The 20,783-nt window shown below is 54.3% G+C and overlaps 1 protein-coding gene across 39 annotated transcripts in view; it reads right to left on the bottom strand.

Annotated features, from left to right (window-relative positions):
* Positions 1-9,260: 9,260 nt before the first annotated feature.
* TNK2 (tyrosine kinase non receptor 2) overlaps positions 9,261-20,783 on the bottom strand; it is a 39,491-nt gene continuing 27,968 nt past the window's right edge. For 5 of the 39 annotated variants that reach the window (XM_070509082.1, XM_070509059.1, XM_070509068.1 and 2 more), the window contains 6 exons: positions 16,209-16,403; positions 14,676-14,767; positions 11,943-13,288; positions 11,745-11,840; positions 11,455-11,582; positions 9,261-10,081 (listed from right to left, as the gene is read on the bottom strand). In XM_070509082.1, the coding sequence (XP_070365183.1) occupies positions 10,075-10,081; positions 11,455-11,582; positions 11,745-11,840; positions 11,943-13,288; positions 14,676-14,767; positions 16,209-16,403 (1,864 nt within the window). In that variant the 3' untranslated portion in view covers positions 9,261-10,074. Of the gene's footprint in view, positions 10,082-11,450; positions 11,583-11,744; positions 11,841-11,942; positions 13,289-13,961; positions 14,079-14,675; positions 14,768-16,208; positions 16,404-20,783 lie in introns of those variants that run through there. The other 34 variants (XM_070509066.1, XM_070509080.1, XM_070509075.1 and 31 more) reach the window with 17 other exon arrangements.

The following is a 20,783-nucleotide window of genomic DNA, read 5'->3' on the forward strand; positions in this document are numbered from 1 at the left end:
TAGAAAGAGAATCTCAGCAGAGAAATACTAAAAAGGACCAAATGGAAACTTTAGAACTGAAAAATACAATAACCAAAATGAAAAATTCACTGGATGGGCACAATACCAGAATGGGCCACAGGACATGAAGCTCCACAGGTAGCCCCTAGGGTTCCTTAGGTTTGGAAGGGTAAGGTCGGGGCACTAAGGCCAGCACCAAACCAAGGGGCTTCGGTCCAGGAGCCCTTGCTGCTGCTGCCACTGAGGCCTACGTATGTGTAAATCTGCCCAGCCCTTTCTAGCCCAGCCACACTAGCTCCCCGCTCATGCCTGGCTGTGGTCGCCTTCCAGCTGCCATGATGCATTTGCTTAACACCCCCCGTCTGTAAGCACCCAGCCCCCTCCCATGTGTAAACCCCCTGCAGAAAGGGAATGGTGGTTTCTCTCTCTCTGTCTTCATAATGCTCCGCATACAGCAGGAGGCACACGAGGAGGTCTGGTAAACTGAGGACTCGCCTCCAACTCGGGCTGTGGGGGAGAGGCAAATTTGACAGGTCACCCGATCTTACAGCTGGCAGCCCTGACACAAGACTTTCTCACAATTGCTCACCCTCATTTCAAGATGAAGAAATTGATGTTCCGGAGAGATTAAAAGACAGGAATGAGGCTGGATGTGAGTAGCAGAGCGTGGTCTCAAACCAGGGCTTCTGCCTATAACCTGGGGCTTTAGCCGGGGAAGACGTGAGAGACGAGGGCGAGGAGCGCAGACGGAAGCTGTAACGAGAGTTGAAGCATCAGCCTCTCCTCCCTGGGAAAGAACGCAGAATATCAGAGCTGGCGAGGTGGGAAGGACCCTCTTCCTGCCCCTCCTTTATGACCTGGGAAACTCAGGCCCAGAGAAGGACAGGGACTTAGCAAAGGTCACACAACCCGCGGCAGCACTACCTGCTTTCCTGGACCTTCTGTATTTAACTAGAATTAAGTACAATAAGGTTTTTAGACGCTTCATTAAGCATTTCATTTTTACCAAAATGTGTACAGTTTAAGAAAAAAGGTACTTATGTGTAGATGTACTTAATAAATATTTTGTTAAAATAGTATGATGGGTAATTATTATTTTCCTCAAGGAATACGCCAGATTAAATGCTAAGCCCCGATTGGAGTTGATTAAATAGTAATAGATTTAGCACAATTAACTTTGGCAATAAGAACTAAAGAAAAAACAAAAAGGGGAACTACTCCTATACCCAACCAAGGAGGAATGATTAAGAATATTTCAGCACATGTATTCAACAGACTCTGTTTATGAATTTATGATGAAGTGAACACAGTAAAAAAAACAAAAAACAGGACAGAAACACCAAGATGTTCAACAGTGGTTGTACTCCAGTGTCAGGCTACAAATGAGCTAAAGATTCTATTCTTCTATGTTCCAGAAATTATACAATGAGTATGTTTTTTGGCAAAGAAGGAAAATGCTTTATTCAAGAAAAAAAAAAAAGGCCAGTCTTCTTTTTGGTGGGGGGACAATAACTGGAACAATAGCTTGTGTGACTTTAAGGAGCCTCCGTCCTGTTAACCCACTTCTGTTTTGCTCATGAACGCGCCTCTAGCTCCAAGTACCGTGCCTGGTGCACAATAGGCACGCGGGAAATATTTGGTGTTGAATACATGAGTGGATGGATGGGTGGATAAATGGACGACCTATTCAGAAATATTTAGTACTTGAAGTTGTAAAACGCCTAGTAGAGAAATAAAGGAGTTAAAAAGAAGAATGATTCCAAACAGGAACCATGTAATGGAAACAAAGATAAATAAGTGCACGTTGGAGGGAGCTGTTAGCCCGCTCCCCTGTGGCTCGGGCTGTGGTTTAACGGAGTGTGGCGATCAGACGTGACAGAGTACTCTTCACCCCAGAACTCTTGGCAGACAAACCACTTCTCCAAAACATAGGCCTGACGCTGATATTCTGCACTGCAGCCATCCCTCTCTGACCAGCACTCCCTTCCCTCCACGGGATGATCGACCCAAGGTTCTGAGGGGGAAGAAAGTAAGAGAGAGGCCGGCAGCTGGCAGGCCAAGACCTGGGGGCCCTCCCTCCAGGTGGAGTCCCTCCAGAGGCCTGCCCCCGGACACAGGCGGGATGCTCACTGCCCTGAGTGCCTCTCTGGTCCTGGTAGGGGAGGAAGGGACTGGGGAGCCAGGCATCTGCCATCATAGACAGCACGTCTCGTGTTAATGCAATTAAGGTATAGTGAGTACCCAGCAGTAGCCACTTGGCTACAACAGGGAGGGAGCAAGCGGAATAAAATCAAAACGCTGATCTGGAAAATACTGGAAGCAAAGGGGAAATCCAGTCAGCACACTTTCCTGGAGCACATAAGGGGGAGTAAGGACAGGTCGGCTCTCCAGAACTTGAAACCTAATCACGGAGACAAAACCATCCCGAGGCCACCTGGCCAACTTTTTCCCTGGGGCCGCTCCCCAGCCTCCCTGCACCCCATCCAGCCACCATGGCCTGCCACACGAGTGCCTCTGTGAGTCCAGATCTTTGCTCAGGCTGCTCCTTCTCACTTCCCTCTCCTTCGCCTGGCAACTTTTCATGCTTCAAGGTCCATCCACTTCTTCGATTGTGCTGCCAGGGCTCCTGGTCCCTGCCTGGCCAGTCAGAGCTCTTGGCCCCGCGTTATATAAAAATTGTGTGTGTGGCCATCTCCCCTCATTCACCGTGAGCCCATAAGAGGCTTGTAATGGTTCCAGAGGGCAGCTGACAGCTAGACAGGACAACTGCGGAATGAACCGAGAAGCGGGACATGGGCCCGCGGGAGGGGCAGGCTGGGCTGGAGGGACTGGGAAGACCCTGAAGAAGGCAGTGTTTCACAAGGGCTGGCTGCCACCAGCAGGACTGCAAACCGTCCCCAGACAGGTGTAAAGCCAGCCTAGATGGGGATGATGAGAAGCAATTCAAGGTGCTGCTCCTCCAAGAACAGGCTTAAATACCCAGAAACAAGGAAAAGCCAGGACAGAAGGTGCTGGGGTGGGTGGAGGGAGAGCTGGGCCCATATGTCACATGCTTGGAGAGAAGAGAAAGGCAGAGAGCAGGATTCCTAAGTCCAGGGAAACCAGACGGCGAGTGATGAGGCTCCAGGTCACAGGGTCTGGCAAAAGGGCAGTTAGGACAACAAAAAACCAAACCACCCAATTAAAAAATGGGCGAAGGGATTACCGGACACTTCTCCAAAGAAGACAGACAAAAGGCCAACAAGTACATGTAAAGATGCTCAGCATCACTAATCATTAGGGAAATGCAAATCAAAATCACAATGAGATATCACCTCACATCCATTAGGATGGCTGCTACTAAAAAAAGTTAATGTATATTTCACCACCATAAAAAAAATGTAAAAAAGTATAATAGGAAGAAGCCATTTTGCAATGTAACAGAATACAGAAGTTAAAAAATAGCCATAATCCCATCCCAGAAAGAATCAATTTTAATATTAATTGAATTTTAATTGAACACTTAAGGATGATTTGATTTGCTGTGCTGTTTCAATTCCGTGAATGAAATAAACTATTTCTAACCAATTCTCTAGTACTGAACATTTTGATGATTTCCAACTGTTTACTGTTATAAACACGGTTGCAATTAAATTCCTAGTATATATTTAAAAATTAATTGTTGGGGCCGGCCCCATGGCCGAGTGGTTGGGTTCATGAGCTCTGCTTTGACGGCCCAGGGTTTTGCTGGTTGGGATCCTGGGCGTGGACCTAGCACCGCTCATCGGGCCATGCCGAGGTGGTATCCCACCCGGCAGAGCCAGAGGGACCTACAACTGGAATATACAACTGTGTACTGGGGGGCTTTGGGGAGAAGAAGAAGAAAAAAGATTGGCAACAGATGTTAGCTCAGGTGCCAATCTTTAAAAAAAAAAAAAAAAGAATTAATTGTTGCAGCCAGCCCAGTGGCATAGTGGTTAAAAGTTCACGGGCTCCACTTCAGCAGCCTGGGGTTCACAGATTCCGATCCTGGGCATAGACCTATACACCGCTCATCAAGCCCTGCTGTGGCAGCATCCCACATACAAAATAGAGGACGATTAGCACAGATGTTAGCTTAGGGACAATCTTCCTCATAAAAAGAAAAAAAAAAAAGGGAAGGAGGGGCCAGCCCAGTGGCAGAGTGGTTAAGTTCACGTTAAGTTTGCATGTTCTGCTTTGGCAGCTCTGGGTTTGCCAGTTCGGATCCCAGGTGTGGACCTATGCACCACATATCAAGCCATGCTGTGGCAGGCGTCCCACATATAAAGTAGAGGAAAATGGGCATGGATGTGAGCTCAGGGCCAGTCTTCCTCAGCAAAAAGAGGAGGATTAGCAGCAGATGTTAGCTCAGGGCTAATCATCCTCAAAAAAAAAAAAATGGGAGTGAGTTAGGATGGGTGATGACAGGAGAGTGGGCAGGGAACAGAGCCTCTGCTTAGAGAGGACCAGGGGCTCCCTGGAGCCAGGCAGGGACACCCAAGGCCCACCTGTTCTTTGGGATTAGAGTGGAGCAGCCTTAGTTCAATGCTTTACACTTTATCATGTCCACAAATCCCCTGGGAATCTTGGCTGAACGAAGATTCCAGTTCAGTAGGTCCAGGATGGGGTCCAGGTTCTACATTTCTAACAGGTTCCCAGGTGATGCTGACACAGCTGGATTTCACGCCACCCTTTAAGCAGCAAGGCCTTAGGATGAAGGATGAATACATGGGATGGGGCCTGTGACGAGGCTGGTGATGACAGGACTGGAGATGTTTCCCTCAGAATTTGGTTCAGTGGTTTGTAAAGCTCCACCTTGTCTCTACCTCACAAAGGCCAGTAAAGAAGGGGATTCCGTCCACCTTGTGCCAGAGCCAAAGGGGGAAGCCAGGCATCCCTGGGGGCCATCCTGGTGGCATCAGCAGGAACAAAATGAGAAACCTCCAAAAGGACAACTTCAGAGAAGACAGCTGGACCAGTGGGAATGTCCCCACCTGGACATTTTAACTTTACTGTGGACAGGTTCATGCATCGTCTTAAGTAGAACAGAACAATGAGCCTCACATCCGACCACCAGCTCCAACAAATCCACTCACGGCCCATTTCCTCCAACTGTCTAGACCCTTCTCAACTGAGCATGTCACTCAGCAACACCTTGAAACGTATCTCCAGAATATAACTCCTCTCTTGAACAACATATATGCTCTGTTTTTAAAAAGGAGATAAATCTTTCTGGAAAGCCATTTAGCAATATTTGTTAAAATAATTTGCTACAAAATAAAACTGTCAACAAAATAACATGTTAAATAGAGAATTTCTCTATTTCTATAGAATGAAAACTATGCAGTGTTTATCCTTTGAGAAGATGAATTTAAAGATATAGAGAACTTCTAGTGGTATAATAAGTAAAGAATGGTTACAAAACAGTATGACAGGGATGACCTCGTTTTTATAAAACTGTAATACACACAACCTGGGTGTGCACAGCGAAAAAACTGGAATAAAATATATCAAAATTCAAGTGGCTTTCTGGGTAATTTTTATTTTCTCATTGTGCTTTTATGAATGTTCCAATTCAACAAGTATGTATGACAATCATAAAAACACTAAAAAAAAATACAGTGGTGGTGGGGCTTCCCGGAGGGCACCTGTGTCATCCCAAGATTTTTCACTGGTGAGTGAGCGCGTGCTCTCCCCTAGCCCCCAGCGCCCTGCCACGCAGCCCAGGGCTTTTTCCCTAGGTTTAGGGGTGGCCTCCTTCGGAGACCCCCCCGCCACTCCCTTTTCCTGGCATAAGGTCCTAGTGGCCCTCATCTGGCTCCAGATGGTAGGTGAACCTGTTCCCTCTTCTCCTAGCTTCCCTGGGATGCGTCCCTTTAAGCACCCATGGGCCTGGGCCAGCAGCTTTTTGTGTATGTCTTTGAGGAAGATTTACCCCTAGCTAACATCCAGTGTCAATTCTTTTTTTTTTTTTTTTTTTGCTTAAGGAAGATTAGCCCTGAGCTAACATCTGTGCCAATCTTCCTCCACTTTGTATGTGGGATGCCATCACAGCACGGCTGACAGTGGAGTAAGTCCACACCCAGGATCCGAACCTATGAACCCAGGCCGCCTAAGCGGAGTGTGTGGAACTTTAACCACTCAGCCATACAACTTTTAGACTTGATTTATTGGGCAATGACTTTACACAATCTTAGCCTTCTCTCCATCTGGAATTGAGCCTGAGAGACTGCAATGTCACATCTTGCCAATAGGTGGTGCTGCCTAACACAAGAGTACTTTTTGCCCAGAGTTTCTGACGATAGATTTCAGGTGTCATGAAAATAATAATTGCTGGAGAGGGCATGCTGACATCACATTGCAACATAAGGGCATGGGGACAAGTTTATCACCTACCAGTACCACCACCATCACCCTACAAGAATAGCCATTTCAAAACCAAACATGGAGGAAGACCAAAATCTGAGAATAAAGACAGTCCTTGAACTTGAATACATTTCATTGTAAGAAAAACTCAGTTGGGCTGGCCCCAGTGGCCTAGGGTTAAGTTTGCACGCTCTGCTTTGGTGGCCCAGGTTTGGGTCCCAGGATGCAGACCTACACCACTTGTCAGTGGCCAGGCTGTTGGCAGTGGCTCACATACAAAAAGAGGAAGATTGGCAACAGATGTTAGCTCAGGGCAAATCTTCCTTAGCAAAAAAAAGAAAAAGAAACCTCAGTTTTGTGGTTCATATTCTTATCATTTCACCTCAGACCAGTGAAAACTTGACCCGAGACCAGCACTGGCCCTGGACTGGCCTTCAGGAACCCCTGCTCTAGCCAAGGATTCCAGGAGTTGGAGGTCCCTCTATTCCCCAAGTTCACATTTCTGTAAATATTAATTTGCTTCAACTTAGGGACACCACGTGTTTCCAGTGTGCAGCGAGACACATCTGCTAGATCCTTCCTCCACTCGTGGCTGCAGTGGAACGGAGCCACCGACCACATCACTTCTCTGCTTCTCTCTCCTCGGCTGTCTCCCTTTGTCTACAGGGTCAAGAGAACTCAGCATTGCACACCAGCAGCTTCATGAGCCAGCCTGCCTCACTCACCAGGATCACATGAAAGCCACCTCCAACCCAACCTCAAAATACAGCCACAGGATGGGCTCCAGCCTCACCAAACGTCAGAGTTTAGGACAAGCCAGTTCCCTCTGCCCGCAATACCTGCGTGCCCCTCACCTTCCTGACACACGCCTATTCTTCCCCAGCAAGCCAGCACAATGCCACCTCCTCTGCTCCCAAGCTACCTGGCACCCAATGACCTTAGAGCACTCACCATCTTGCTATAACGTCACAGTCCCTGCGGCACAGACTGTCTATTTGGCTTGTATCCCCTCTTCAGGGCCTGACTCAGAAAGAACCCAATGAGTCCTCGCTGATTTATTGATTCTCCTTGTTGGCAAACAAGCCTGGGCCGGCTTTTTCAACATCTTCACTTAAGATCTTTTCAATAAACCCAGCAGAGGCTGGTAAAGCTGGCAGGCTGGTTAGAAGTGAGAAAAACAGCAGGAGACTCTAGGGTTTAGGAACTGTGTCCAGCAAGAAAAGCACATCGTGTTTCCTGACCCCCCGTGGGGCCCCCAGATGCTTTGGTGTCCGCCCTTGCTAAAAAAATCTTCCTGACATGTATTAGCTCTGCCATCGTTTACCAAAAGACAACATTTTAAAAATGGAGTCAAACACGTCCAAATAGGAATGATTTGTAGCAAAAGAACAAATTGCCTCCAAAAATATAAAATTAAGGGAAAACGGGAAAGAAGACAGTTGTACACAAAAAGTTGTGGTCAGTGTATAACAAAAGCAAGTGACTCATAGAGACACGCAGGAACACGAAGAAGTAAAATGTGTAACGATTACAGTTTGTTGGGTACTTACCATGGCCCATGCACTAGGCTCAATGTTTACCTACGGGACCTCACTGAATCCTCACCACCATTCTCTAAAGCAAGAATTACTCTCTCAGTTTCCAGGCTCAGAAAGGCTAATAACTTGCAAGATAAAACAGAGCCAAGAATGGAATCCAGGTCTAAAGCCCTAAGGTCACTTAATACCAACTTTTTCCCTTTTATGATAACGTGTTTTACTAAACGGGAGCCACAGACACAACGGAGAGCGACCGAGGCCCATCCTGAATGGCATTTGTTTTGATTTTACTAAACCTAAGACATCAGCTTACTCTCTCATGATTTACTCTTTTCCTAAAGTTCAGATGAGAAGATGGTAACGGCCCAAAGGGCTAATTTCCTTGATCCAGTAATTTCCTAAAACCCAGTAAGAAACCCAAGGATATTAATGGATAGTTCATAGAAATGGAAACGTAAAGGGCCCAACTTATTTTTTATAATGCTTATTCATTCATTAGAGAAATGCAAATTCAAACCAGAGAGACCCCATCTTCCACCATCAGACGGCAGAGCTCAGAGGGCTCCATTATCCACGGGTGGGTGTGACAACTGCAACCATGTCCTCCTGGGAGAGCAGTGCAGCACAGACCCATCAGGACCGCACACACTCTTCGAGGCGGGAGCGCCACTTCTGGGAACTCATCCTTCAGGCTGACTCGCAAGTGAAAAGTAAGCTACAGACGCCATCTACTGCAGCGATGGTTGTAACTGCAAAGGACTGGAAACAACCAAAGTCCCCCTTCACGAAAAGGGGCCAGGTTAAACAGCTTAGGATACAGCCACGCCACCCTACACAAGAACGGGGAGCTCTTTCAGTGTGGCCACGGAGCCCCTCAAAATACGAAGTGAAAACACAGGAAACACAAGAAACCGATGACAAGGGCAGCCTCTGGGGAGGAGGCAGGCGCCGGGGTGGGAGGCTCTACTGTTTACTCTTTAGTACCTTTCGAATCTTGAACTGCGTGAAATATTAGTTATTCAGAAAAACAAAATTAAAATATTTCTACATATTGCAGCCTTTGCTGTTACTGAAGTTTCTGGCCTAGCTCCAGCTGAGCTACGTAGTCTCTCCTGCAGTGCACCCCGCCTTAGGGAGCTCTATCGCAAAAACACAGGATGGTGAGTCAGTGACGACACCAGGTGGCGGCCCTGCAAGGGGTGAAACCCTTCAGGGTCAACCAGGCCTGCCCTTCCTCCCTCTGTCCACAGGTGGTGCGATAAGGCCTGCAGACCTGGGTAGACAGCAGGCACTTGGGGAACCCTCGGGCCTCTGGCTGCTGACCAAGAGGCAAAGAAAGAGGCAGGTACAAGTAAGTAACATAAAATAGAAATTAACTTTATTTTTCTGGAAGAAGCAGGTATCCATAGCTGGGGCAGTAACTTTGGCGACAGAGGCTGGTGGGAAAACACGGAACAGCACAGGGGAAGAGCTGGGTCAGAGAGGAAGCAGTGGTGTCCCTCCAGGGCAGCTGCCCCCTTGGTCTCCTTCCAACCCTGGGGCCTTGGGCCCTGGTCCCTGCCAGAGGACGATCTGGCACCCTTGCTCTGCTTCCTGAGCCACCTCAGGCTATTTCCAGGCACAAGATTCTCAGACCAGCCAAGTCCTGTAACATGTCCATGGCGAGGCCCTAAGTCACATTCTGTCCGACACTCCAACTGCCCACCAGGGGCTCCATGGAGAAGGGCCCAGCCCTGGGAAGGGCCCGCCAGGTGCTGGTCCACCTTTCTGTGTAGCCAACACATCCTCCCTGCCCAGGGTCAAGCCTGGCTTCCCCACCAGCAGGGCCTAGGGACACACTCCAGCCACAGGCCCTGCCGGGCCTGGAGCCAGAGGCAGGTCAGCCGCAGGGCCTACTGAGGCCACCCTCAGGCCTGCCTTCTTGGGGTCCCTTCCCGCACCTTGGCTGGGGGGCACCGAGGGCTGAACTGAAGTTGCAGGGACAGCGCTGGGTGAGGGAGGGACTGGCAAGGCAGGGCTCCCAGCCTCCTGCTGCCTTGGCCTCATTCTGCCACTGGGAGCAGCAGGTGGCAGCAGGTCCTCCCGGCCTGGGCAGAGCATCTCCCCAACCTTGTCAGCTGGACAGGCTCAAGTGATTCCTTCAGGGCACATCCTCGGCTCTCCAGATGTTTCAGCGCCTAAGGATGGGAACCAACCAGAAAGGCGCTCTGTCAACAGAGTACGGAATGTTCAGCACGGGTGGGCACAAGAGGACCTCTCGGTGCCAAGCAAATCAGCTGAAAACTGGTAGTTCTAGGCAATAATTCTGAAACATAGCATCTTGGGATGCCTTTTTTCTTTACCTTAATAAACTAAAAATAAGAGAACAGCAGTCCCGTGTATTAAAGCGTCCGAGGGCGACAGGGACAGTAAAGCCTAAGTTTATTTGGATGCAAGTTAGTGAGAATAAGCCCGAGATAATGGCTAACATTCAGTGATGGTGTCCTGTGTGCCAGACACATGCTGTGTGGAACGACGGACGCTGCCCTCCTCAATTCTGACCACTGCTGTGCGGTGGGCACTCCCACTCCCACACATTTATATACAAGAACACCGAGAAGTGAGCACACAGGCGGAGCTGACGCAATCCATGAGCAGAAGGCTGGGCTCTAACTCGGGACGTCCAATGCCAGAGCCCACAACTCTGAAACCCACACCCCACCAGCGCCTCTCCTGGGATATGCTGGGATTTACCCATTTCACTACTTTCTGATTTGGTAAAACTTTCATATGTATATATACTTATACTATATTATATCTAGACATTTTGTTATATACACACATATGAAAATTTTTTACAGGAAAGGGATTTTTTTCGCTAGACGTTCCTTTAAAAATGTGTTAAAGCTCTGTGTTGGGGCCGGCCCTGTGGCTGAGTGGCTTAGTTTGCGTGTTCTGCTTCCGCAGCCCAGGGTTTGCCGGTTCGGATCCTGGGTGTGGACCTACGCACAGCTCATCAGGCCATGCTGAGGCGGCATCCCACACAGAAGAACTAGAATGACTTACAACCAGGATATACAACTATGTACTGGGGCTTTGTGGAGGAAAAAAAACAGGAAGATTGGCAACAGATGTTAGCTCAGAACCAATCTTCCTCACTAGAAAAAACAAAACAAAACAAAAAAACTCTGTGTTACTTTAAACTGCAATATGAAATGAATAGATGAGAAGTAGTTGTTTAAATCAGGTCCTAAACCCCTGGAGCGGGCTCAGGGGCGCTGTGGGAGAGGCCCAGGAAGTGAGCCCCCCCTGCAATGGGAGGCTCCAATTCCCTTCTTACTCACTATTGGAACCAAGTGCTAGAAAGTCTAAACAAACAGGCTTAGGAGAACCTGTTTCCACCCAGAACTGTCTGCGTGCTGGGATCGGGGCTGCCTTCTCTCCCTCTGGCTGGGGAACCCTGTGTCTCCTGGCTGTGCGTGGCCTTCGAGGTGCTGGACTTTCCCCTGGAGTGGTGTGCCCCGGGACAGCCCTCCAGGGACAGGCAGGTGGCAGGGTGGGGCTTGCTCACTTGTGGTGGGCAGGGCCACAGGAGCCCAGGAGGTGGCAGCCGGCCTGCTCCAGGTTCCAGTCGAACATCTCCAGCACTTTGTGGCACTCGCCTCGCGGCCGCAGACCCAACCCAAAGAGCTGCTCCACCTGAGGAGCAGAGGGTGGCACCATGGGACACACTGGGGCTGAGGGGCACCGGACCAACATGGGGGCAGAGGAGAGCCAGAGGTGGGGGGTGAGGGCGGGGGAGAGCAGCAGAACCAGTCTTCAGGGTCCCTGAAAGCCAGAGTGGGCAGGAGGTGGCGGTACCTTCAGATACTGGGCAGCCCTCTGCACGTTCCAGCTGTGGCTCTGCAGGGCCGCCTGGCACTCCTCTGTGGTCACCCCATGCACCATGGCCTGCAGCTGGGCACACCCACCACCCACCGGTCAGCACCACTTGGGCCCGTTCCTCTGTGCCCCTCGGGCCCATGCCCCTCCTCACTGGCAGCCATGCCTGGCACTCACCATCTGGATCTTATCTGCTGGCCGTCCAGCCTCTGGTCTGTCCCCAGGGCAGCCCCTCTGTGGCAGCCGAGTGGTGGCCCTCAGGGCTGGTGGCCGGATCCCTGGGTTGCTGTTGTTGGTGGAGAAGTTGGCCTTGGGGTCTGGGGCAGCCTGTGGCATCGGTCGAACAGTAGCAGTGGGGGCAGCAGGGGCTGGGGTGCTGGGTGGGGGCAGCAGCAGGGGCACAGGCAGGGGGGCTGGCTCTTCAGGGCTCTGGGCCTCACGCAGGAAGCGCTGGTAGCGCTCCAGATAGGGTGGGCGCTCAGGCAGCAGGTAGTAGTGGGTATTGCTGACCTTCTTGCCATCACGGACGATGGGCAGGATGCAGGGACCAGCCCGTGGGCCAGGGGCCTGGATCACCTGGGGTGTGGCGTACTTGGGGTCCGAGGCGAAGCTTTGAGTGGTGGGCATGGTCTTCCCAGGTGAGCTTGAGAGCCGAGGTGGCAGCGGGGAGCTACCAGGTGGCACCAGGGGGCTGGGGGTCCTCGAGCCTTGAGGGGACAGGGGCTCCCGGGGAGGTACCCGGGGAGGGGAGGCAGGTCCAGGCCATCGCCCCATCTCCTCCTCGCCTGAGGGGGCTGGAGACAGCTCGCCACGTGGGCGTGTGGGCCTCGGGGGGATGGGCACCCGGGGGGGCACCTGGGGCTTGTCGTCACCCGGCGGGCTGGGGGAGGGGCCCAGCGAGCCAGCTGGGACCTGCAGTTGCCGCATGCATTCCTGCTGCAGTGCCTGGAAGATCTCTGCGGTCTGAGCCGAGTCAGGTGGCTTGCTCCCACCCTGGGGTGGGAGGAACAGGTTGTCCTCCAGTGGAGGGAGGAGCCGTGCCTGCTCGGGCACAAAGGCGTAATTGGTCTCGCCCTGGTTGGACCCAGCAGAGACCCCTGCATCCACCAGGGTGCTGTTGATGGAGCAGACCTCAAAGTCATCCTCATCTTGGGCCACATCGTCGTAGGCAGGAGGCGGGGGCAGTGGGCGCGCATCCCAGTCCACCACCGGCGTGGGATGCAGAGGCCGGGGCAGTGCCCGAGTGGGGCTCTGGGGCGGGGTCTTGTCCAGCAAGGAGCAGGCATCCATTGCCAGCTGCGCCAGCGAGGGTGCAGAGGGTCGTGGGGCTGGGACCACAGGCTCCTCGCCGAAGTCAATGAGTGCGACCTCGCCGCTGCCGTGGCCTGCCTTGGCACCTGGCACCCGGGCCGAGGGCTTCGCCAGCCACAGTCCACGGGGCAGGCCTGGCTTCCGCAGGCCCAGCCTCTTGAAGTCGCTGGACAGGGGGTCTTGGTCCTCACTCACAGGGTCGTAGGTTGGTTCTGCAATGGAAGGGAGACCCCGACAGGGAGGCAGCGTTAGGCACTGGGACAGGGAAGGTGGGCTGTGGGGAAGAAAGCCACGTATCCCCCACCAACTCCCCATTCCCAGTTCCCCCGAGGTCAGCCCTCAGCGGCTGAACGTCTCCATGCGCACCGACCCTATTCACACAGGAGGGCCAAACGTTCTCTGGACGCTGTCAGCCCTCTACACAGGCTGGTGACCCCTGCCTCCATCTCGGCTAGAACAAGCAACACCCCACACCTGGCTGCCTCAGATGCTCCCTCCATCAACACAAGACCCATATCCCCTGCTCCTGGGCCCTGGTTAGTAATCCCTCTCCCCACCCCATCACGGCACACCATTAGTGCAGGCAGGGGGCTATGGGGCGTCCCCTAGCATCAAGGGCAACAGAAGTCATCATTGGAGAGGACAGAGCTCATGACCCACCGCCATGAAAGCCCAGACACAGCCTCTGCAGGTCCCAAAGGGAGCGGGGCAGGGCCACGCAATGGCAGAGAGAGGCAGAGGTGGGCGCCAGGACCACACATGTGTTCCAGAGGCCCAGGCCTTTGGGGTGGGGGGCGAGGCAGGCATGCTGGGCCGGGTCAGCAGCCAAAGCTCCCAGCACATCTTTGCTCCCCTCCCGCCAGCCAGCCCGCCAGGGCCCTGTACCTTCCAGGAGGAGAGGAGGAATGAGAGGAGAGAGGGGGCGGGGGCCAAGGCACCGAGCGCAGCCCCACTTACTCTGAGTGAAGATGGTAGGCTGAGGTGGGCGAGGTGGAGGCTCCCCTGCAAGAAAGGCCATGCGGAGAGCAGAGGAGGGCCAAGCAGAGAGACAGAGGACAAGGGAGGGAGGACAGAGCCAGACGAGACGGCAGAGTTGGGAGGGGGGGTGGGGAGAGAGAGAGAGAAGGAGAGCCGTGAATAGGGGCGAGTGACGTAGAAATTCAACAGCAATGGGAAGCAATGGGGCGGCAGGATGGGAAAACCGTGTTCCGGAACGACAGTCCCAGGATCCGGGAGATGGATGAGGCTCCTGGCCAAGATGAAGGCCGTGGGGTGGTTTTGGCTCGGGAGAGGAGAACAGGATTAGAGGGCAGTGAGGAAAGCCAGGATCTGAGCACGGCGGGAAGGAGGAGGGAGGAGGGAAGCTGAGGCGGGCAGGCCAACGCAGGAGCAACCGACCGAGGATGCCCACCTCGGCGGATACAGCTGCCTCTCATCTTCCACCCCACGCCCAGCCAGAGCCAGGGACACAGCTGTCCCCCTGCTGCCCTGGCCCAACCATCCCAGAGCCAGAATAGCCGGCTCAGGGCGGCCTGAGGAGACAATGCCCCTTCCAGGGAAGCTGAAGCGCCAGGGGATGTCAGGGAGTCGGGCTCTTACTTTTTCCCCTTCCCAGATGCTGGGCAGGTTGGGAGGCGCTCAGTTCCACACTCAGCAGGTCAGGAGGGTCCATGGGGTTTCCCAGATACAGCCTGTAGGGAGAGAACCAGGTCAGAGGGTGGGGGGAGCATATGGAGCGGTGGCAGCGAGGAAACCCCTACAGGAGATGCCAGGCCTGTCCCCTGGGGTCAGGCAGAAAACAAACACCTGAGTGTCCAGGGGACCATCTTGTCCTAGACCCCTGCAGACTTGGGTCTGGAGCACAGGACTTTCAACTCCCAGTAGCTCCCTTCTGCGGATCTAAGCTGTCCCCAGGGAAGGGTATCGTGGAGAGAGGGCAAAGAAAGAATCCCTGACTGCAGGCTGAAAAGCCCAGGACTGCAGGGGCTCCAAGAACACCCTACAAGGGCAGAGCTGGCCCTCTGCAACCCCCCGGCCCCCCAACCCACACCTGGCAGCCACCTGCTGACACTCTGTTCTCTCCTGCCAGGTCCAGGGGCATCGGGGCTGCATTCCCCTGGTCAGGATGGGGAGGAGGCATCCTTTTGCCCCACTGCCAGGAGGTGGGGTAGGGGCAGGGCCACCTGTCCTGCTCTCAATTCACTCTCAAACCCTGTGCCGACTGTCAGGATCTGGGACTTAGTCACTAGGGCTGATTAAAGCCCAGAGGAATGGGGCTGGGCCGGCCACGGCGCCAGGAGCAGGGCAGAGGGCGCTGGGCCTCCTTCTGGGGGGGGTCGTCTGTGCTCTCCTGCCCCAATTCCCTCAGGCCCTCGCCTGGCCCTTGTAAGTGAGAGACACAGGCCACCCTCCAAGAGCTTAGTGTTCTGGTGTGTGGGGGCACAGGGGTCAAGGGCCTGCTCCATCATGCTTCTCAGGGCAGGAAGCTGTATCAGGAGAAGTCAGAGGAGAAAGGGCTGCAGAGAGCCAGGCATGGCAGCCCCCTGGGGCCAGCAGAGAGGCATGGCAGCCTGGGCTGAGGAGCTGCCAGGTGGCTCCCTGGGGCGGGGCACCCAGGAAGTGACTAATTCTTCTCCTCTGTGTCCTCCCCAGAGGCCTCTCCATTGACCTCATCCTTTCACTTAGAGGAGACGGAACTCCCCTCCCGGGTACAGAGTGAGCTGCTGCCTAATATTCCCTCTGAAGTGTCCCCACAGTGAGTTCTTTCTGCCCTTGTGCCCCTGGGCCTGACCCAGCAGCTCCCATCTCCAGGACTCTGGTACTCCCAGCAGGAGAAGGGAAACTGCCACTCAATTGCTGGGGTCACAAGGGAAACTTTCCTACTAACGCTTCCAAAGGCTATGCCCAAGTCCATTTCCCTAGGGCCAGTGTGCCGGGGTGCCAGGCTGTGGCCCCTGGAGGCCTGTCCACCAAATGGAGTGTGGGTCCATCCTTTGAAGCTCCTAACCCAAGCTCTGCCAACAGGGAAAACCTGCTGGACAATGACAGACTGTGCCCCATGATGTGACAGGGACCTCAGAAGCCTAGGGGTTGCTGGCTGGTGCCCAAGGCAGGGTCCTGCCCCGTACTCACTCGTCAATCTTGTCGGGGAAGCCCCAGCAGTGGCGGGGGTCGCTGTCACCATGCCCCGTGTGGATGAAGCTATTCTGCAAGGGCTGGCTGATGTCCTGGGCTGAGAGGCCGGCCACGGAGGTCACCACATTGCGAGGGAAGGGTCCCACACACAGTGTCCGCGTGTTCTGCCCACGCCACCAGTAATTCTCAGCCCTGCCCAACAAAGATGACATGGTGAAACCCAGGGCATGGTGGGATGGCCCCAAGGAGTGGGACCCTTTTCATACCAAGCTCTCTTTAGCCAAGATATCTGACCACCTTGGCAGAAGGGAACACAAGGGCTAAGGTCCTAGGATCGGTGGCCACAATCAGCCCACCTCCTTCTTAGCAGCCCCCCAGGATCTGCCTCTCCCCCAGGACAGGGCCTGGCTGTTTGCATACAGCCTTTTCCCTAAGCTACCTACGTGGGTCAGACAGCTTTTCCTACAGTTTACAAATAAGGAAACAGGTTCAAACAAGTGACGTGACTTGCCGACAGTGGCCAGAGAGATCGCAGCAGACCCAGGATTCAAATCCAGTTGTTGGTATGTAAGCCAGCACCCTTCTCACAGTACCACCTTCCCTCCCTCCTCCCCTCTGGCAAGGCCTGGGCCCCTGTCTTCTTCTGACCACCCAAATTCATTCTTCAACCAGTTCTGGGAGATCTGAACTGCCAGGGCCCAAGGGAGCACCATGCCCTTAGCACTGGGCTGGGGCCAGGCCCTCCAACCACGACCCATCTCCTGCACACAGCCCTTCACGTGTTTGGAAGCAATCTACGCCTTCATGCCACCAGTTTACACGTCTCCAGTGCGTTCCACCACCTCCTGGCAGGGCTGTGGGACCCTCGCCCTTGCCCCCATCTCCCTCATTGGGAGGAGCTCTACTCTTGTCTTAAACAAGGGGTCCAGAAGGGAGCCTAGCCTCCCAGTGTGGCTGGACTGTGGGACCACCAGCTCCTTGCACTGACCTCAGATACAAAATTAGTTGACTAGGCCTAAGCCTGGACCTGGGGTGGGGTTAGGCAGACAAGAAAGAACAGAGTGCCCTCCTGGACACTTCGAATGCTAAGAGCCAACAGGCTGTGAGGCTCCTGTATCCGCCACTGGGATCACTCACGCCTGACAAAGTGGGCAGAATCTGAACTCAGGCAGAGGTGGCGACAGCCTCGTGCTGCTGTGGTGGACACATGTGGCACCAAGCTGCATGCCCTCACTGCAAACCCCCACCTGTACGTCACCTGTCCACCGCCAGGAGCGTACAGAAAGGTCTCCTCCAAACAGCAGCCAGACCAGAGGGGCTGGGGGAGGCTGCAAGGCCTGAGAACCTGGACCCTCCCACTGGGGCAGCAAGACCCCCAAACAGCCTGTTCCAGAGACCAAAAGTCGAACCCCACGACACAGCAGTCCTTGGGGAGCCGAGAGGTGGGGTGGGGGAGGGGGAAGGGCCGAGCCTCCTTGTAAACAGGGCCACTGAGCGGCCCACCAGACACAGCAACCCTGTGATTACCACCCTGCCCTCGGGCGGGACGGGCAGGAAAGGAAGGAAGAAAGGACAACACCCAGGAAGGGACAAAGACCATCCAAAAATAGCAGGGCCACTCCAAGGAAAGAGCCCCCCACTCAGGGCTGGCTGAGGTCAAGGCCCTCCCTTGGAGCAGGGTGGGAGGAAGGCCTAGCAGCAGGGGACCCCGCTGCTGCTCTCCCGCAACACCCACTGGTGACCTGGGTTCCGCGTGTCCCTCCGCGGAACTGCCTCAGACACCAAGCCCAGGGCTGGACGTTGGACTCTGCTCTCCACACCTCTCCAGAGGTGCTCATTAATGGGGGCGGGGGGAGAAACGCAGCCGAGGCAGAGATGTAGCACAGAGCAGAAGGGATTCACGTTCAAGGCCAGGTCTACCCCATGACCACACCCTCCCTCTGTGGACCCTGAGCAAAGCCAGACTGACAGGAGGTCACTCCCTCCACTCTTTTCCTTTTGCCAACACAGCCACGCTCCTCACACAGAAGCCTCCTTTGGACCCCTCTCTGAGAGGCAGAGGAGACGCCAAGCCCACCTCCCTTATTAGAGGTATGGCTAAGGCAAGAGCCCCCAGTGACTGCTGGGAGTGATGCCACTTCTCAAAAACGTCTTTGCTCCTGGGGGAGGGGGAGTCAGAGCGCAGACTATGCGTATGGAAGAGACCGCCTTGGGAATCTCATCCCAAGCACACTCGGAAGCAGCATCCTCCTGACAAGGTTCCAATGTAACTTCTGAGATGGCCAACGCTACACTGCACTGCCCAGCAGTCCCCTCTGGGGCTCAAAGGGGCCAAGGTACCAGCAGCCAGAGAGAACCAAGGCGACCCCTTCCCACTCAGCCTGATCTGGCCACACCCTCTCTTTCCCCACCCCCAGGAGAACAGGCCAGAGTCTCCCTGCCAACAGGAGGGCCGGGCCATCTGGTATTCACCACAGCAAAGACAGACACAGACACGGTCCCCAGGGAAGTGAGCAAAGGGCCCAGCACCTCCAGCATGAGCTCTCTATTTCCTGCGGCAGCCTGTCAGCATCCTGGGACAAGCAAGATGTAAGGCAGCGCTGAGAAACCAAGGCCTGGGCCAAGAACTGCCTAAGGCTGCCATGCTCCATCAGGGACCACCCTCTGGAAATGTCAGCCCTTGTCCCAGTCCTGGCCTAAGGGAGTCCAGAAATGGCTGACAAAGGTTGCTTAAACTTTCTGCTCAAAACACCAGGCCACCCACTTCTCTGTGAGTGTCCCAGGCAGCCCCTGGCCTCAAGGGACAATACAGACCCTTGCTTCCCCCTCCCCCACCCACCACAGGAAGCAGAGGCTCCAGGCACCAGGCCAGGCCAAGGACCTGCAGATGGATTTCAAAACCTCTGTCCCCCTTCTCCAGTTCTGTAAAAACAGACCATGAAAGTGCTGCCAGCATCCCAGCCTCCAAATAAGACCCTCTGGAAAAGAGCAGCCACCACTGTCCCTCGGTCTAAACGGAGCCTCACACGCTTGGCTGACAGAGCATCTGGGTGTCCTCTCTCTGTCCCCTGCCTGGTCCCCCAAGAAGCACTGAGCCTATAAAGTACATTAGAGCCAAGGGCTAGGGGAATCCCAGACTCTGGACTAGGAAACAGATACTGGAGACAGATCCACAAGCAGGGATCCGAGACTGACAGCAAAGCACAGATATGGAGAAAGCTGAGAGCAGGTGGAGAAACAGACAGAGAGCCACATCTACAAACCCAGACTCAGGGACACACAACAACAGAGAGCCCATCCACCCGAAGACATGGAGACAGAGCCAGCCAAACAAACACAGATATTCAGACACCGAGAAAACAAGGAGGCAGAGGTCAAGCTGTGGTACCACCGACACACAGCCCCACTCCCAAAGCCTCACCGGCTGTCGTGGCCTCCTGCCCCTCACCTCCCACCTCCTGAGCAGCTCCAGGAACCAAGTGCAGGCGCTGTGGTCCAAGTCGGGCTGGTGGCCCTGGAGGAGGAGCCCAGCGAGCCCACACTGGCAGGCAGCAGCAGAGCCAGCAGCTGGGGCCCAACCGGAGCCTATGACGGAAGGGCTGGGCAGGCCACGCCCACAGTGGCCTCCCAGGAGGAGCGGCTCCCCTGACCCCTCCTAAGGCCTGCCTCGCCTCCAGTGGTGACCCAGCTCCAGAGACACACACCCCAAAAACACATGAAGCTCCTGAGTCACCCCCTGGGGAACATGGGGCCCTGGCACACAGGCCCCCACTGGGAGCAAGGTATGGAGGAAGTAAAGACCTGGGGACTACATGGCACTACAGGCGTCAGGTCCAAGGTCCTCTGGCTCCCGGAGGTGGGAATGGTGGCAGGCTCAGACTTCTGGCATAAGGTCCTGCCATGCACCTCCAGAGGGGCCCTCAGCCTAGTCTTCCTATTTCCAGACTGTTCCCCAGAATGCCACGCCTGCCATCCCTGCCTTGGCCCCTCCGCTCCAAACCACAGACTGTATTCCTTCCTGTCCCCCAGGCCTCTCTTCTTCTAGAAGCTTTCTGCTTCTGTCCACCACCACTGACTCCCCAACCATACCCCTCCCCCAACACAACTTGCTGGTATGTCATTCTTAGTCCCAGATACTGGGCCCAAAGGCAGGGGGAGCCCTTGGCTGGGGAAGAGATGCTGGGGCCACAGTGGGTGCAGGTCATGTTCCTCCACAACCAGCCTGATTCCAGGGCCTACTCCATCACTCTGACTCAGACCCAGAGGCTCTCCCCTCTCACCAACCCCCATGAGGCACAATGTCTAACCAAAGGCCCCAGACTCCCAAACCTGAAGTCCAGGGAGAAAGGGCTCTGTGGGAAGCAGCCGCTACCCTCATCCCTGTCTGGCTCTGAGTCAGAGGACCTGGGAACGCAGGGAATTTCCTCTGCCTCACTCCTCTTCCTGGTCCTCCATGCTCACCCCCTACCCCAAAGGCATCTCAAGCCTGCCCTGCCCCAACCAGTTCCTCAGACACCCTGGGGATCAGATAACAGAGGGTGGGGTGAGGGTGGGTGGGGCTTCCACAGTAGG

This window comes from Equus asinus, chromosome 5, assembly GCF_041296235.1.
Source record: "Equus asinus isolate D_3611 breed Donkey chromosome 5, EquAss-T2T_v2, whole genome shotgun sequence".
Classification (NCBI taxonomy): domain Eukaryota; kingdom Metazoa; phylum Chordata; class Mammalia; order Perissodactyla; family Equidae; genus Equus; species Equus asinus.